This window comes from Gnatocerus cornutus, chromosome 2, assembly GCF_029298725.1.
Source record: "Gnatocerus cornutus isolate USDA-ARS CGAHR chromosome 2, icGnaCorn1.1, whole genome shotgun sequence".
NCBI lineage: Eukaryota > Metazoa > Arthropoda > Insecta > Coleoptera > Tenebrionidae > Gnatocerus > Gnatocerus cornutus.
This window is the reverse complement of record NC_142234.1, coordinates 22,233,939-22,251,760: the sequence shown is the minus strand read 5'-3', so window position 1 is coordinate 22,251,760 and position 17,822 is coordinate 22,233,939. Positions and strand designations below refer to the sequence as shown.

Sequence of the window (17,822 nt, the reverse complement as noted above, 5' to 3'; positions counted from 1 at the left end):
CAGTTTTTGGCCAATGCCTCGTTTATTTATTAAGCAAACTCAACAAAATTGGTCTCATTTTACGCAGAATTTCACGCTGAATCCAAAAATATGATAATTTTTTAAAATTTGTCAATAAATAACCGAGTTATGGCCGTTTGAAATTTTGGGTTGTCGCCAGATGGCCAAATTTTTGAAGGTTCCAAACAATTCATGCTCGATATCTCGAAAACTATTTGAGATATTGGAATGCGGTTTGCGGCATCGTTTTTCTTGCGATTTTTTACATAAGAAATAGTTTTTAGATTTTCCAATAGTCGAAAGTTGCAAATTTTCGCAAAAATTCATGACTAAAACTATGGCCAAACTTCTCATACCGATATCTCGCTTATTTTTTAGAGTAAACTTGAGTTATTATACACCAGTGTACGCAGAATTTTACGCAGATTTCAAATCTGGGATTTAAATTCAGATACGACTGCAAATAACCGAGTTATGGCCGATCAAAGTTTCGGATAGTTGATTTTCATTTTTTCTCATTTTTCCCAATTTTCAAAGTTAAATATCTCGGAAACTATTAGAGATATTGAGATGCGGTTTGCGCCATCGTTTTTCTCGGCTCATTTTACGTTAGAAAAAGTGCTTAAAAGCCCAAAATTCGATAGTCGATTTTTCGCGAAAAAAAATTCCGACTCAAACGATGAAAATTTTTCATTTTTTTTATTTTTGGCCATAACTCGTAAACTATTTGTCCGATAGATCTCAAATTTAGGCAGTAGATAGATGTTGAGCTCCTCTTTCGATTGGTGTATAATTCAAAGCTATTAAACGTCGTTTTCATTTTGAAAACATTGATTGAAAATCACCCTAAAATGACGTTCTCAAAACAGTTTTTGGCCAATGCCTCGTTTATTTATTAAGCAAACTCAACAAATTTGGGTCTCATTTTACGCAGAATTTCACGCTGAATCCAAAATCATAAGAATTTTTGAATTTTTGTCAACAAATAACCGAGTTATGGTCGTTTGAAATTTTGGGTTGTCGCCAGAGGGTCAAATTTTTGAGGGTTCCAACCAATTCCACCTCGATATCTCGAAAATTATTTCAGATATTGAGATGCGTGTTGTGCCATCGTTTATCTCGCGATTTTTTACATAAGAAAAAGTTCTTTGATTTTTTTACAGTCGAAATTTGAAAATTTTTGCAAAAATTCATGACTAAACTATGGCCAAACTTCTGATATCGATTTCTCGCTTATTTTTTCGAGTAAATTTGCGTTATTATACATCATTTTACGCAGAATTTTCCGCAGATTCCAAATCTGAACTCGAAATTAACATCCGACAACAAATAACTGAGTTGTGGCTGTTCAAAGTTTCGAAAAATAAATTTTCAGTTTCAAAACTACACATAAAAATAACATATAAAAACAACCTTTGCAATTTGAACACCCACGCGCTCGTTTAATTGTTGTCAAAACAGTCTTTGCCTCAACTCAACGTCTGTTGTTGCCCAACGACCATTTAATTCCCCAATTAAAAGCCCACAATTTACATGTTTATTCTTGTCGCTTTGCACGAGTTTAGTGCAAGTCATTCCTTTATTTACATTTACACAATTCCTTTATCAAATAATTCAGACTTTACAAGGCGATTTTCTTGGCAGATACGCCCAATATTCGCACTTCAAAATCTTCTCCGAAGGCGAGTACTACAAGCTGGAGATTGACGGCTACGAAGGCAACGCCGGAGACTCTCTAAACGACCCATGGTATGGTAGCAACAACAGCCCATTCTCGACCTACAACAGGTAAACAATCATTTCCACCATCAACAAATCTTCAATTTTCATCCCTTGGTATTCCAGAGACAACGACCGCTCTAGCCTGAACTGCGCCTCGATGTTGAAGGGCGGCTGGTGGTGGAAGTCCTGCGGTCGCGGCCTCAACGGTTTATACCTCAATGACCCCCAAGACCTCACAGCCCGACAAGGTACAATTCAATTTCACCGCATATTAAATTGCGCGTGTTATGCCGGACATTCGGCCACGCTTCAGTGCTCGAAAAAGTCTTTACGTAACACCGATAATCTGGATTAATAAGTTACGAAATTCTCGGCGTGCCTGTCGTTAGCGTACGATAATAAAAAACGTAATGGGATAATCATGTTTCAGGCATCGTCTGGTTCAGATGGCGAGGATGGGATTACACGCTGAAGAAGGCGATGATGATGATCAAACCCAAGCCGGCCGTCACGAGCACATGATCGGAGAGAAGAAAATAGCCAATTTATAATCATCGGTACAGTGAATCACTCCCGAAATTTCATCGAATCATAATCAATATTTATTTCGACACATCCGACACTTTTACCTATTTTAAATTACCTCATAGTGTAGTTTTTTATACAGATGTTAGGTGCAATAGTTGCGCTTTTTGCACTAGAATACAGGTAGATTTAAGTTGTACATTTGCCACGCCATTACATCCATCAAGTTGAGGTGTTTCGTAGAATAAGTTTGACTAATAACACACAAAGAATTTTTGCACGATTTGCATAAACTAACCATTACCTATTAACGTGGAAATGAAATTTCCGTTGATTATAAATTGGATTGGAACAAACCAGAAACACAAAAAGAGGAAATTTAAGACTGTGTTGCTTATCGGAGTGTTTCTTTTCGAAGGAATTCTGCCGATAGGTCTGTATTATTCTAAGGTATTTTGTTATGAGGCTAATGGGACATGAAATGCAATGTTCGTATTAGGCAGGTTGAAAAATCAGATCCTACGTTAGGTAACCTACCTTTTTAGCGTTTTATATGGTTGTTGTAAATATTATAATACATTCAGAGTTGTATAAATTAAATATATTTTAATATAATAAATTATGTTAAGTAATGATTCCACGAGTTTTACTTTCGGTGGCTTCAGAGTGGCCACAATCCCTGGTCGATATCTCGCTTATTTTTGGAGTAAATAATGCGGTGTTTAGCTCATTTTACGCAGAATCTAACGCAGATTCCAAATCCGGCCTCAAAATCCACTTACGGCAACAAATAACCAAGTTATAGCCGATTAAAGTTTCTAAACATCTTAGAAACTAATAAATAATAAAACATATTGATTTGTCTTTTATTTCTACTTTGTCTTAGATTCTCTAACTTAACGTGCTTAATAACAACAATAAATAATTAAAACAAATGCAAATGTTACATTAATAATACTTTCTCCAGTAAAATAATTATCAAATTGCAGTCCCATTATGTAGTCGCCACAATATGGCTCCTTAGTGCACACCTATCAGAACAGATCAAATCCTTCAAGCTTCAAGAACATCAATCATCATAATATCTTCAAAATTCGATTAATTGTACTGTTGCCTCCTCCTAGCCCTCTGTTTATCAAACCTCAACTCCATTTCCTCCAGAACTTTAGGAGTGTATCTAACAACCAACTTCACAGACCCATGAGCCTGTTTCAACAACTCCACCGCCTTTTCATGGTTTTCCCCTTCAACAGACTAAAACACCCAGTTATAACAGCCCCATTGTCCCACAAAGTCAACTTACCACTCCATTAACACTCAACAGCTGATCGCCCCGTTTCAACCCCCCATGGCGATCCGCCACACCCCCAGGAATAATCCTGGAGATATAAATAGGCGAATTCTGTTCCTTCCCCCCCATGACATTAAACCCTAGACCTTCCTCAGTTTTCGGGAGCTCGACAACACGAGGGTGAGCGTGGCCCTCACTAGCAGCGAACGCCGCAACTGTCGCCTTTGCAGTCGCAGAAGCCCTGACGTCCTGAGACCCCTGGATGTCGACAGTTTCGTAGACGTGCTCGTAGACTTCACGGACGGCGTTCAAGAAGTCGCTCTGGAGGACCTTCTGCAGAGCTGCGAGTTTCGTCGCGGGGACCTCGCCGCTCTTTTGGAGTTTTTCCAGGAGCTCGACGGAGCGTTTGATGTCTAGGGGGTGGAAAAACAAAACAGACTCTTGGGGGTGAGGGTGTGGGCACTTACCGCGGTGGAGAGTCAAGGGCTCGCCGATTTGGGCCATCGCGAAACGTCAGTTTGACAAGAATGACAGACACTGTCGCCAAAACTTAATTTTAGTGATCCCTAGATTCCAACGTGAAAAATCCCCGGAAAGTCAAAACGTTCAGGAAATTACAAACAAAGGAAACGTTTTTTATGCAATAGTGTAGTGTAAATTGGGATCATCATTAGGGAGATTAACCCACATAACCTCATTTTACCTGCTGGGAATTTTTCTCCATAGGCGCCAAATTTGAAATGCGGCTTCGTGATTGGTCGTTCGGCACAGCAATCTAACTTATTCTTTTAAGACCCAAAGTCCCTACATTCCGGCAAACTCCCTAAATCTGGCAAAACTGGTTAATGACGTCACAAAAAGCGAAAATCCCTAACAAAAGCACATGATATTTGAATTCAGCAGTCAGGAAGAGAAACCATGACGAATTTATACATCTTTATTGCCCACTTGAGCCAAATTTAATACACTAAACGTTTTTTTACATGTTGCAATACGTGAAATCTACTTTTTTCCAGCTGACAACAAAAAGACGTGCCCTCAACTATAGAACTTTATTACGTTTCAATACTAGCAACAATCAAGAAAAAAAAAGAAAAAAAAGTAACTTATCACAACAGTTTATTGTTGAAAGGCTGTTAAAATATACAGAATTTAAAATACAGGTCTAGAATACTTCAGCAATTGCCGTTAAAACTTTTTACAACAAAAGAAAAATTGGTTACATGGAATGTAAATTTCCTGTGCCTAATAAAGTAAAATAGAATCTCAAAAAAAATAAAGGAATGTGACGGTCCTAATAAATGCATAAACCACGGAATGAAAATAAATTATGAGACAATTAATAATTTAAACCGTTAATAATTTTACTACTGTTTAGAGGAGTGCCTTAAGCTCATCGTACAACACCAACACCAAAGCTCCACCAGTACCACGGAGGATGTTGGAGAAGGCGCCCTTGAAGAACGCACTAGGTCCTTCGGTCTTGCCGATCTTAACCCAGCAATCCAGCGTGTTGGCGTACATTTTGTCTTTGCGACCGGACTGCATCATCATGCGTCTTCTGACGGTGTCAAATGGATATGACGTAATACCAGAAACGGTGGTGACGACCTAACATAAAACAAAATGTTAAACGACCCATTGCGACCATCAAACAGACGCGAGCGTTTTGGTGACGTCAGTAAATGGGTAGTGGTAAACTGGAGTCATCAAAAGAGGCTCAGTTATGTGAATCAACATCATGTGTGACGGAATCGCTTGGCAATCAAGGACGCTGCCATTGTATAATTTTCAAGTTTTATTGGGAACAGACAGTGATACGTTATCAGTGGTTGCATACTACCGAAATCCACAATGAAAAAGTTACACAAAGGTCAATAATGATACTGTTATCGCGCGTGTTAAAAATATCGAGATAATGTACGATATTACGACACCATTTTCGCAGTTTTGAGAACCACCTGAGATAGCGTGAAAATACCCAAAAGAATGATCTAATCATCTGTGCCCAATAAGCCTTCTTATGCTAAGAGCAAGATGCGTGGGATCAAGGGGTACCTTAGGATCGGTTCTGCGGGTTAGTGGAGGGTCAAACTACACTTCCAAGTCGTAGTCTGGGAGCCACCTGCAAAATTAAGCGTTAAAAACGGGATAAAGAAGGAAGTGCACCTCTAGCTCTGTCGACGGAAGTTTAACATCACCAACAACTCTACCTGTGCAATGGCAAAGGAGATGAGGAACGGCGTGTTCTTGGGATCCGGCAGCATTCCCTTGGCAGTATCGAAGAAGCCGAAGTACGAGGCACGGTAAATGATGATACCTTGTACCGACACGACGAAGCCTCTGTACAAACCGATGGGTCCATCGGACTTCACTGTTTTCTTAAGACAATCCAACAGACCGTTGTACATCCTCTCACCCTTTCCTTTACCAACGTCAGCGCCCAAACTGTTAAAAACCCCAAGTTAGATTAAGTTAGTTTAGGGGGTGGTTTTCCTCACCGAGTACGAGCATAATCTAAGGGGTAGACGAAACACAAAGACGTGGCTCCAGCAGCACCACCGGAGGCCAAGTTGCCGGCGAAGTACCTCCAGAATTGCGTGTTTTTGTCAACACCACCGAGGAACGTCTGTTTGTATACATCTTTGAAGGCGAAGTTCAACGCTTGGGTGGGGAAATAACGGATGACGTTGGCGAGGTTACCACGCCAGAAACTGAAGAAGCCCTGCTCCTTGGGAATGCGGACCAAGCAGTCGACGATGCCTACGGAAAGAAGACATTGATTACGGGAATGGAGCTGCGCACGCGCTCGCAAAGGCGATTTTTAATCGGGGATTACAGCTAAAACCGACAAAACGGGGCATTTGATCTTCCTGGCAACAAGTGGTTACAGTTCCGACATTTATTACTACTTTAAATGAAGTTTAGTATTATTGATCTTAATCTGCATTGCTTCTTCGACTCGCGAATTCAGAAAGATCAATTTTTGATTGACCCAAAAACGGAGGCAAAGGCTCGTTTCCACAGTCCGATCTAGAGTGAACCGAATTTGATTTATGCAACATTTATGCAACCGATCAGAAATGAAATTCGGTTCACTCTAGATCGGACTGTAGAAAAGAGGCTTAAGCGTCACGCTTTTTTCCTTCTAAGTTGGCAGCAATGTAATAAAAAGTTGCGTGTTCCCGGATCAGGACGTTTTATTTTCTTTTGTTTCATTAAAAAACAACGTAATCATGGTTATAAAAAAAACAAAAGTTTCCTAAAGGTCTGATTGATAAAACATTTACGTAAAGGTCGCTTTTTATTGAAGCCATAATTCATTCCGAACGAAATTTCCATTGGAAGTAACAAAAATAATTTAGAAGACTGAACAGACGTCAATTTATAAACAGTTAAGAAGTAACAACTTTATTACAGTAATTACTTGAATTAGTCAAAGTGAATCTGGAATTTACTGGATAAATCTGTGGACTACTCAATGGAGGCAGGAATAACAAAAAAAATGTTAAAAACGATTACTATGAAGTAACTTTGCAGTAAAATAAATATGGATGACAATTTTATAGCCGCCAAGGTCAAATAGAACAATCCAAAGTATTACATTACAGTCGCGAGCGTAATAATTATCTCAGTTGAAAGTTTAATCTCTCGAGCTAAAATTTTTCGGTATCAGCTGTAATTAAATATCCGTTTGAATGAGGCACGTAGAAATGTGAAGTCCCTAAAACTCTCCCTATCTCGCTCCTTCATTCATGAAAACCCTATATCCATCTCTGTCCATTTCCCAGAATCGAGGAGTAACGCCGTAAAACTTTTGATCAAAAACAAAATATTCCAATTATTGACGCGACGCATTAAACAATCGTAATTTCAACAATTCACGAAGAGGTCACATAAAATGACGTCACGGTGATTACCACGTGTTCAAGTACGGTCCTGGGAACGAGTGCCCCTAGCGCCAAAAATCCCCAATTCCGCAGTAAATTAGTAATGAAAGAAATCACGTTTTTCCCGGAATTTCCCTCCCGCCATGAAACTCCCTCGTTACGTAACCACGGAACACCTTTTCGGCCGCCACCAGTTCAAGGCGAGGTCGGCAATTGGGTTATCGATCGATATCAACGCTGGTGGCGGCGGCACGCGCTCTGCCCCAATTTCCCTCTAGTGCCCCCCAACCACAATGGACGCCTCATTGTACTCACCTTTGTATCTTTGGTCGGCGGCGATTTGCGTGCTGGCGGCTTGTACTTGTAAAAGTAGTTTCACACGTTCGATGGGGGCGACGGCCGTCTTAGAAACAGCCGCGGAAATGCCTCCGGCCATAAAATCTTTGACGAAACTTGATGGATCGCTCGGCATTTTGGAGTTTTATGCTCGTACACGTTAACACCGTCTGGTTTCTCACGAACGAAAGAGGCAGTTTTGACAGAACGGCCCCTGATATCCTGCGAAGGCTGATTTCGTGACGTCAAAGTCACGCTCGGCCAATCGGGTGCGGCCGCAGTGGCGACATCTGCCAGGATTGCACGTGATTTACGCGCGGGAAAATTCAAATCCCTGGGAGTTACGTAAGGAGGTGATAATTCGATGAGTAAACGGGGATTTTGTCTTCATTTAAGCGAGGTGATAATGAGGAGTAATGCGGGAGTGACCGACTCGTGACCTAGTATAAAAGGTCCATTTTTGACCTTTAATTCTCTCTTTATCGCGATTATTACGTTGCGAGCTGCACTTTAATATTGTCTCATCACATGATGCAGTCATCTTGATCTGGGTTATCTCGCAGGCGTGCATATTCGAAAAATTGAGTTTTTCTCATGATTACTAAATCAATAAACACTTTTTCGGACTAGGCAGTAATTAATAAAGCTACTTTTTCACCTAGTGATTCATGAACCCACTTTTTCGAGTTAAATACTACAAATTGTGGACGTTCGAGGTCAAAGTTCCCTTATCGGATATCTCGAGTTTCACAATTCATGATAATTAAGACGAATCTAGTAATTTAAATGGGCAAAATATGCAGTTCAGTTTTAAGGCGTCAAAGGAGTGCAGACAAGACTTGATAACATTCTTTTTCTGCCGGAAAACTTGTTATCAGCCGCAGGAAGCGATTTGATCAGATATTGGCGTTCCTAGAAGAGTTGCAAAAGTATTAAATATCAATTATTATTACAAAAAGATGACAAACGATTGCAAAAAATCTCACAAATGTCACAATCCTCACTTCAATTATTACTTTCGTTTTATTATTAATTATATACATTTTTTTTCCTATAAAAAGTAATGAGACTCCCTTCAACAATTAGACGTAGATTTTGAGCCGAAGTCGCATTGGAATTCTAGAACCTAAGAGACAATAGCTTATTTACTTTATAGAGACTTAACTTTTCAAAGCTCAAATAATTTACAACCACTCAATCCCAAAATTACCCCCTAATTCAACATAGTATGCCTATCATAAATATTGCGCCTCTGTTCCTTGACCTGCTTCTTCCATTTATCCTGCTGGTGTCCCACTCGGTTGAGAACATTGCCCCTAAGACTCATATTATGGTACATGGGACCAGCAGTACTCGCTTCATCCTGGAAAAAAGTGCCATCATGGTATTTCAACACTGTTTATACCAACATCTTCATTAGTGTGCTCCTGGTAACTCCCTTTAATTCGCTTATTTAAAAGTGGGTCCAGGATAATCAAGAACGCCATATAAATAACCAGAATTGAAATCACCCAAATGACAATGATCACAACTACTTTTATAATTCCAGTGTTTCTGTTCTCATATTTGCACTCACAGCGAGGGCAAAACTCGTGTTCTTTGCCTTGCAGTTCTCTGCCGATACGGGGGAGAATCACCCCGTCGCAGTTACTACAAAAAAGGGGTGAAATTTGGCTTTGGTAAAGTAGAAACTACCATTTCTGGGGGAGGACGTTGGTGATGTACATTATTCGGGCCATATGGGAGGTCTCTGTACTGTTCGTCACCGAGGAGATGCTGGGGCAGATGCATTTGCACCTCTTGTCGTCGTAGGACTGCGCCTGGAACGAAAATCTTTAAGAAAATCTGGATTTTGGAAAATTTTCTTTCTTACCTGCGTGGTTAGAAATAAAGCGCAGAAAACGGCTAAAAACGCAATTAGTTCCTTCATTGTGGCGAATTCTTCGTGGAATTCTGAAAGTTATTTTCACTTTTTGCACTGATTATCAAAACATGTCAAAGTTGTCACTTGTTTGACGTTTGACAGAACACGCCTCCTAAGTTCCCAAATCTTGAGATTTTAGCGAGATACCGGTGAAAATGTGAGAATGCGAATTTTTCTCCATATAAATAGAAATACAGAGGGGCTCAACATCTAAAAAGTGTGATAACAAGGCAAATAATGAAGTTTCGTGGTATGTTGAACAAATCTCGTTGTTTTTATTCCCCCGGTGCGATTGGTCGCTCGCGAGAAATCGCCCGATCTTATCAAAACAATACAGAGCTTCAAAGAAATTGTCAATTTGTAGACTTGGCACGAGATAAACTCGCATTTGAGGGTATCAAGAGAACGTGGTCGATATTTCAAGAATTCCATTGCTAGAAAAGGGTAAAAATGGCCAGCGGTGAAGACAGAAAAGTAGCTTTATTAACAGGAATTACCGGTCAGGTGAGCCCTTTTCTCACCCTTAATCCCCCCCAGTGTGAGGTGCCAATGCTAGAAGCCCCACAAACCTCTTAATCCCATTTTCCGGCTTATTTTGTTTATGTGTCAATTGTGGGTAATACAGCGAGCGGTGTTACCGGCATTTCGCGCGCTTTATCCAAATTTTGAAATTTAAATTATTTTAGGATGGCTCGTACCTGGCGGAGCTACTCTTGAGCAAAGGCTACGAAGTCCACGGGATAATAAGAAGGTCGAGCTCGTTCAATACAAACAGGATTGATCACCTCCACACGGATAAATACGCACATAAAGGGGGCAAAATGCATTTACACTACGGCGACATGACCGATTCCAGTTCTCTGGTGAAACTGATCAACAGAATTAAGCCTGTCGAGATCTACAATTTGGCCGCACAGAGTCACGTTAAAGTGTCTTTTGACTTGAGCGAGTACACGGCGGAAGTGGATGCCGTGGGTACTTTGCGCTTATTGGACGCAATTCGAACTTGTGGCTTGGAAAAAGAAGTTAAGTTTTATCAGGCGTCCACGTCGGAGCTGTATGGGAAAGTCGCTGAGATTCCGCAAAACGAAAAAACGCCTTTCTATCCCCGATCGCCTTATGGTAAGACAAATTGACTCAGTCCGGCTCCGTTATAATAATTGAATGAAATTTAGCTTGTGCCAAACTCTACGCATATTGGATCGTAGTGAACTACCGCGAAGCCTACAACATGTTCGCTTGCAATGGGATTTTATTCAACCACGAGAGCCCCCGAAGAGGCGAGACTTTCGTCACTCGCAAAATCACACGCGAAGTTTCGAAAATTTATTTAGGTCTCTCCCAATATCTGGAATTGGGCAATTTAGACTCGCAGAGAGATTGGGGTCATGCTCGCGATTACGTCGAAGCCATGTGGCTCATGCTGCAGCAATCGGAGCCCGAAGACTACGTTATAGCGTCTGGCGAAAAGCACAGCGTTCGGGAATTCGTAGAGGCGGCTTTCAAACACATAGGAAAAGAGATAGCCTGGGACGGTTCCGGCGCTGACGAAGTCGGTAAAGAAAAGGACACGGGAATTGTCCGTGTCAAAGTCAATCCCAGATATTTCCGGCCAACGGAAGTGGTAAGTTGATCGGAAAATTTCACCGACGCTCGCTAACGCTGTTATTGTCAGGATTTGTTGCTGGGAGACGCTTCTAAAGCCAAGAGGAAGTTCAACTGGGCGCCGAAAGTTTCCTTTGGGGAGCTGGTCAAGGATATGATGGAGGCCGACATCGAATTAATGAAGAAGAATCCGTTGGCTTAGATTTAATTTTACTTTTTGTTTGTACACATTCCTATTGCGTTTTTTTATTTTTATTACTTTGTTCTGACTAGTCGACATGGCAATGATGTTCTGCGTCTTCCTTTGCAGTTTTTCAGCTATCGATTTATACGTTTGTTGATGCAGTATTGTAAAATAAATTAAATAAAATTTAAAATATCCCGTTTTAGATGTGATTTTTTCTTTGGTAAAGACTCAAAATAATTTAAATAATTGCATTGCAAATTTAAAACACGTTGCTATGGGCAACCGACCATTATAAAGTCGTACGATACGCCACCCGTAATTTCAAACGCCTCTAATTCAGTTATTTGTAGAAATACGGAAAAAATAATTTATTAACTCCACTAAATTGTAAAATTGTAGAGCAAAAAACACAGATTTTAGAAATTTTTATTTTTGAAAGCAAGCAAAATGATCCCAAATTCTTCAATAAAATTCGAAATTTTGGTAATTTTAATGCTACAGCTATGAAATTTTGTGAAATTACTATTTTTGAGTCGTTCATTAACTCTACCAAATTGCAAAATTGTGGAGCCAAAAACATAGATTTTAGAATTTTTTATTTTTGAGAGCAAGAAAATAATACCGAATTCTTCAATAAAATTCGAAATTTTGGTAATTTTAGTGCTGCAGCTTTGAAATTTAGGGAAGTTACTATTTTTGACTAGTGTATTAACTCCACAAAATTGCAAAATTGTAAAACAAAAATCATAGATTTTAGAAACGTTTGTTTTTGAGAGTAAGCAAAATGATCCCAAATTCTTCAATAAAATTCGAAATTTTGGTAATTTTGGTGCTGCAGCTTTGAAATTTAGGGAAGTTACTATTTTTGACTAGTGTATTGACTCCACAAAATTGCAAAATTGTAGAACAAAAATCATAGATTTTAGAAACGTTTATTTTTGAGAGTAAGCAAAATAATCCCAAATTCTTCAATAAAATTCAAAATTTTGGTAATTTTAGTGCTACAGCTATGAAATTTGGGGAAAATATTATCTTTGATTCGTTTATTAACTCCATTAAATTGCAGAAATGTAAAGTGAAAGACACAGAAATTAGAAATTTTATTTTTGAGAGCAAGCAAAATGATCCCAAATTCTTCAATAAAATTCGAAATTTTGGTAATTTTAATGCTACAGCTATGAAATTTGGGGAAGTTATTACTTTTGATTTGTTCATTAACTCTATTAAATTGCAGAATTGTAGAGTGAAAGATGCAGAAATTAGAAATTTTATTTTTGAGAGCAAGCAAAATGATCCCAAATTCTTCAATAAAATTCGAAATTTTGGTAATTTTAGTGCTGCAGCTTTGAAATTTAGGGAAGTTACTATTTTTGGCTCGTGTATTAACTCCACAAAATTGCAAAATTGTAGAACAAAAATCATAGATTTTAGAAACGTTTTTTTTTAGAGTAAGCAAAATAATTCCAAATTCTTCAATAAAATTCAAAATTTTGGTAATTTTAGTGCTCCAGCTATGAAATTTGGGGAAGTTATTATTTTTAATTCGTTTATTAACTCTATTAAATTGCAGAATTATAGAGTGAAAGATACAGAAATTAGAAATTTTATTTTTGAGACCAAGCAAAATGATCCCAAATTCTTCAATAAAATTCGAAATTTTGGTAATTTTAATGCTACAGCTATGAAATTTTGTGAAATTACTATTTTTGAGTCGTTCATTAATTCTACCAAATTACAAAATTGTGGAGTTAAAAACATAGATTTGAGAATTTTTTATTTTTGAGAGCAAGAAAATAATCCCGAATTCTTCAATGAAATTCGAAATTTTGGTAATTTTAGTGCTGCAGCTTTGAAATTTAGGGAAGTTACTACTTTTGAATCGTGTATTAACTCCACTAAATTGCAAAATTGTAGAACAAAAATCATAGATTTTAGAAACGTTTATTTTTGAGAGTAAGCAAAATAATCCAAAATTCTTCAATAAAATTCAAAATTTTGATAATTTTAGTGCTACAGGTATGAAATTTGCGAAAGTTATTACTTTTGATTCGTTCATTAACTCTATTAAATTGCAGAATTGTAGAGTGAAAGATGCAGAAATTAGAAATTTTATTTTTGAGAGCAAGCAAAATGATCCCAAATTCTTCAATAAAATTCGAAATTTTGGTAATTTTAGTGCTGCAGCTTTGAAATTTAGGGAAGTTACTATTTTTGGCTCGTGTATTAACTCCACAAAATTGCAAAATTGTAGAACAAAAATCATAGATTTTAGAAACGTTTTTTTTTAGAGTAAGCAAAATAATTCCAAATTCTTCAATAAAATTCAAAATTTTGGTAATTTTAGTGCTCCAGCTATGAAATTTGGGGAAGTTATTATTTTTAATTCGTTTATTAACTCTATTAAATTGCAGAATTATAGAGTGAAAGATACAGAAATTAGAAATTTTATTTTTGAGACCAAGCAAAATGATCCCAAATTCTTCAATAAAATTCGAAATTTTGGTAATTTTAATGCTACAGCTATGAAATTTTGTGAAATTACTATTTTTGAGTCGTTCATTAATTCTACCAAATTACAAAATTGTGGAGTTAAAAACATAGATTTGAGAATTTTTTATTTTTGAGAGCAAGAAAATAATCCCGAATTCTTCAATGAAATTCGAAATTTTGGTAATTTTAGTGCTGCAGCTTTGAAATTTAGGGAAGTTACTACTTTTGAATCGTGTATTAACTCCACTAAATTGCAAAATTGTAGAACAAAAATCATAGATTTTAGAAACGTTTATTTTTGAGAGTAAGCAAAATAATCCAAAATTCTTCAATAAAATTCAAAATTTTGATAATTTTAGTGCTACAGGTATGAAATTTGCGAAAGTTATTACTTTTGATTCGTTCATTAACTCTATTAAATTGCAGAATTGTAGAGTGAAAGATGCAGAAATTAGAAATTTTATTTTTGAGAGCAAGCAAAATGATCCCAAATTCTTCAATAAAATTCGAAATTTTGGTAATTTTAGTGCTGCAGCTTTGAAATTTAGGGAAGTTACTATTTTTGGCTCGTGTATTAACTCCACAAAATTGCAAAATTGTAGAACAAAAATCATAGATTTTAGAAACGTTTATTTTTGAGAGTAAGCAAAATAATCCCAAATTCTTCAATAAAATTCAAAATTTTGGTAATTTTAGTGCTACAGCTATGAAATTTGGGGAAAATATTATCTTTGATTCGTTTATTAACTCCATTAAATTGCAGGAATGTAAAGTGAAAGACACAGAAATTAGAAATTTTATTTTTGAGAGCAAGCAAAATGATCCCAAATTCTTCAATAAAATTCGAAATTTTGGTAATTTTAATGCTACAGCTATGAAATTTGGGGAAGTTATTATTTTTAATTTGTTTATTAACTCTATTAAATTGCAGAATTATAGAGTGAAAGATACAGAAATTAAAAATTTTATTTTTGAGAGCAAGCAAAATGATCCCAAATTCTTCAATAAAATTCGGAATTTTGGTAATTTTAGTGCTACAGCTATGAAATTTGGAGAAGATATTATTTTTGATTCGTTTATTAACTCCATTAAATTGCAAAATTGTAGAGTGAAAGATACAAAAATTAGAAATTTTATTTTTGAGACCAAGCAAAATGATCCCAAATTCTCCAATAAAATTCGAAATTTTGGTAATTTTAATGCTACAGCTATGAAATTTTGTGAAATTACTATTTTTGAGTCGTTCATTAATTCTACCAATTTACAAAATTGTGGAGTTAAAAACATAGATTTTAGAATTTTTTATTTTTGAGAGCAAGAAAATAATCCCGAATTCTTCAATGAAATTCGAAATTTTGGTAATTTTAGTGCTACAGCTATGAAATTTGGGGAAGTTATTATTTTTAATTCGTTTATTAACTCCATTAAATTGCAGAATTGTAGAGTGAAAGATACAGAAATTAGAAATTTTATTTTTGAGAGCAAGCAAAATGATACCAAATTTTTCAATAAAATTCGAAATTTTGGTAATTTTATTGCTGCGCTATGAAATTTGGGAAAGTTACCATTTTTGAGTTGTTTATTAATTCTACCAAATTGCAAAATTGTAGAGCAAAAACCACATATTTTAGAAATTTTAATTTTTGAAAGCAAGCAAAATGATTCCAAATTCTTCAAAAAAATTCGAAATGTTAGTAATTTTAGTGCTACAGCTTTGAAATTTAAGGAAGTTATTATTTTTGATTCGCTTATTAACTCCACCAAATTGCAAAATTGTAGAGCAAAAAACGCCAATTTGCGAAATTTTTATTTTTGAGAGCAAGCAAATAAATGATCCCAAATTCTTCAAAAAAATTCGAAATTTTGGTAATTTTGGTGCTACAGCTACGAAATTTGAGGAAGTTACTATTTTTGAGTCGTTTATTAACTTACCAAATTGCAAAATTGTAGAGCAAAAAACACAGATTTTACAAATTTTTAGTTAGTAGACCAAGCAAGAAGTACCCAAATCCTTCAAAAAAATTCGTACTACGAAATTTTGAGAAGTTACAATTTTTGAGTCGTGTATTAACTCCAACAGTTTTGAAATTCTGCTTAAAATAAGCCCATACAACATAAATTTTCTTAATAAATAAACTAGAAATCGACTAAAATAAATTTTCACATGGTGTTTTGGGGGTCATTTTCAAGATGCTTTTTCCGAAAGAGAACGACGTTTAATACCATTGTGTTATACATCAATCGAAAGAGCAACTCAAAATCTATCAATTGTCCAAATCTTAGATCAGTAGATCAAATAATATTCGAATGGCAGCCTAAAAACAAAATCATTAAAAAAATTTATCGATTGAGTCGGATCGAATTTTGGGCATTTGAGGGCGAAATTTCAAACGCATTTAATTCAGGAAAAAAGAAGGAGAGTTTTAGATTCAGCGTGAAATTCTGCGTTAAATGAGCCCACACAACAGAAATTTTCTAAATAAATAAACGAGGTCTTGACTAAAATAGATTTTCACAGGGTGCTTTTGGGCCGATTTTTAAGAAACTTTTTTGGAGTGACAACAGCGTTTAGTACGATTGAGTTATACACCAATGGAAAGAGCAGTTCAAGAACTACCAACTGGGCTAATCTCAGATCAGTAGATCAAATATTATACGAGTGGCGCCAAAAAACGAGACATTCAAAAATTGTCTTCGATTGAGTCGAAATTTTGGAAAAAATGTAACCAAATTTGTTTAATAGCAAAATGTTGCTACAAACCTGTCATTGACGGATTTCGGCCTGTACGCCGTTTTAAAAAGCAAATAAATCAGTTTTGTTTGTTAAAAGAGCTCAACATCCTGTATGATTTACGCTGGTCCAGTTCGATCGCAGCATTCAAAGCTGCCGTAAAGACATAAACTCCATGCGGTATCACCGTAATTATGTTTAAAGCTCCCGATGTTTGTTGTTTCTGGTTCAAGTCGGAACGAAAGCAGATAAAAACGGGCGTCTCCATTTCGAAGAATCGTAATAATCCGGTCCGTAGATCAAATGTAACGCGCCTGTAATAACATAATGACTGTCACTTCAATGCGCGTGTTTGATGGATACCCTGGGTGTGTTCCGCCGCTGTGTTTTGTATACACGGCGGCTCGTAAAACGCGACACGGCCTGCTTTGTGCCACCGTGTTTGTGTAACGTTTAATGTTCACACACATTCACAAATAAACACTCGATTTTCTAGAACATTACTATTTACTTATTTATGTGGAACTCCTTTATTGCTCCAACTGCCGAATGTTTTCTATTTTCGTGGACGGCCAATAGGAGGAGGCGGCGATGCGGGTGGTCTAGCACAGAGAAAAAGTGACATCTATCTCACAGAAAGTGATGTGAAAAACGGTCACAGGAGGGGGACTCTGGTAATTAGATACAAACGGGGGAAGGGAGTACGCCTCTGGATTTTATTTCGATGGTTCATTGGTTGAAAAAGTCACGTGGATGAGATAGACACGCCTCGAGCAAATCTTACAATTGCCATAAATAAACTCTTCGCTGTTTATTGACAATAAAAAGATGACATGGCTACTGGGGGTTTTATCGTGGGATGAATAAATCTTCGCCGGATGTGAATCCTCATTTGATTTTTTTACTTTTATGTCTAGAAGATATTTTATTGCATATTTATATACCTTTAGTTTTCTACCTTCCTAAATACTTTGAGATTCTCTAATTATCCAAATTTCGACAGGAGTTTCCAAGATTTTCATTGAACAAAATTAAGGCAAAGATTGAAATTCATTAGAGACTTCAATGAGCTTTTGATCAGTCTTCCACATGGTCACTTCTAAAGTAGAAAGACTCTCTGA

At 36.8% G+C, this 17,822-nt stretch overlaps 5 protein-coding genes across 6 annotated transcripts in view; 2 read left to right on the top strand and 3 right to left on the bottom strand.

Annotated features, from left to right (window-relative positions):
- LOC148180104 (uncharacterized) overlaps positions 1 to 2,882 on the top strand; it is an 84,102-nt gene extending 81,220 nt beyond the window's left edge. The window contains exons 5-7 of the mRNA XM_088030759.1: positions 1,645 to 1,788; positions 1,846 to 1,970; positions 2,153 to 2,882. Coding sequence (XP_087886885.1) covers positions 1,645 to 1,788; positions 1,846 to 1,970; positions 2,153 to 2,244 — 361 coding nt within the window. The 3' untranslated portion in view covers positions 2,245 to 2,882. The remainder of the gene's footprint in view (positions 1 to 1,644; positions 1,789 to 1,845; positions 1,971 to 2,152) is intronic.
- A 215-nt stretch (positions 2,883 to 3,097) lies between these two features.
- Positions 3,098 to 4,144, bottom strand: veli (L27 and PDZ_signaling domain-containing protein veli). Its single transcript, XM_088050866.1, has 3 exons — positions 4,006 to 4,144; positions 3,551 to 3,951; positions 3,098 to 3,501 (listed from the first exon to the last, which is right to left on the bottom strand). Exons 1-3 carry the CDS (start codon positions 4,040 to 4,042, stop codon positions 3,346 to 3,348), a joined length of 594 nt encoding a protein of 197 aa, XP_087906992.1. The 5' UTR covers positions 4,043 to 4,144; the 3' UTR covers positions 3,098 to 3,345.
- Positions 4,145 to 4,640: 496 nt separating this feature from the next.
- LOC148180102 (ADP/ATP translocase 1-like) lies at positions 4,641 to 8,006 on the bottom strand. The gene is made up of 4 exons (XM_088050865.1): positions 7,744 to 8,006; positions 6,040 to 6,301; positions 5,752 to 5,986; positions 4,641 to 5,149 (listed from the first exon to the last, which is right to left on the bottom strand). The coding sequence occupies exons 1-4, from the start codon at positions 7,898 to 7,900 to the stop codon at positions 4,913 to 4,915; spliced, it is 891 nt and encodes a 296-aa protein (XP_087906991.1). The 5' UTR covers positions 7,901 to 8,006; the 3' UTR covers positions 4,641 to 4,912.
- A 762-nt stretch (positions 8,007 to 8,768) lies between these two features.
- On the bottom strand, positions 8,769 to 9,807 carry LOC148180101 (uncharacterized protein CG1161). The gene is made up of 4 exons (XM_088030586.1): positions 9,638 to 9,807; positions 9,460 to 9,584; positions 9,174 to 9,414; positions 8,769 to 9,127 (listed from the first exon to the last, which is right to left on the bottom strand). The coding sequence occupies exons 1-4, from the start codon at positions 9,692 to 9,694 to the stop codon at positions 8,978 to 8,980; spliced, it is 573 nt and encodes a 190-aa protein (XP_087886712.1). The 5' UTR covers positions 9,695 to 9,807; the 3' UTR covers positions 8,769 to 8,977.
- A 40-nt stretch (positions 9,808 to 9,847) lies between these two features.
- On the top strand, positions 9,848 to 11,681 carry Gmd (GDP-mannose 4,6 dehydratase). 2 transcript variants are annotated; one of them, XM_088030585.1, is made up of 5 exons: positions 9,848 to 9,938; positions 10,053 to 10,192; positions 10,375 to 10,810; positions 10,864 to 11,312; positions 11,364 to 11,681. In XM_088030585.1, exons 2-5 carry the CDS (start codon positions 10,139 to 10,141, stop codon positions 11,493 to 11,495), a joined length of 1,071 nt encoding a protein of 356 aa, XP_087886711.1. In that variant the 5' UTR covers positions 9,848 to 9,938; positions 10,053 to 10,138; the 3' UTR covers positions 11,496 to 11,681. The 2 variants fall into 2 exon arrangements, with proteins under 2 accessions (XP_087886711.1, XP_087886709.1); XM_088030583.1 differs by lacking the exon at positions 9,848 to 9,938 and having other exon boundaries at positions 9,983 to 10,192.
- Positions 11,682 to 17,822: the final 6,141 nt, after the last annotated feature.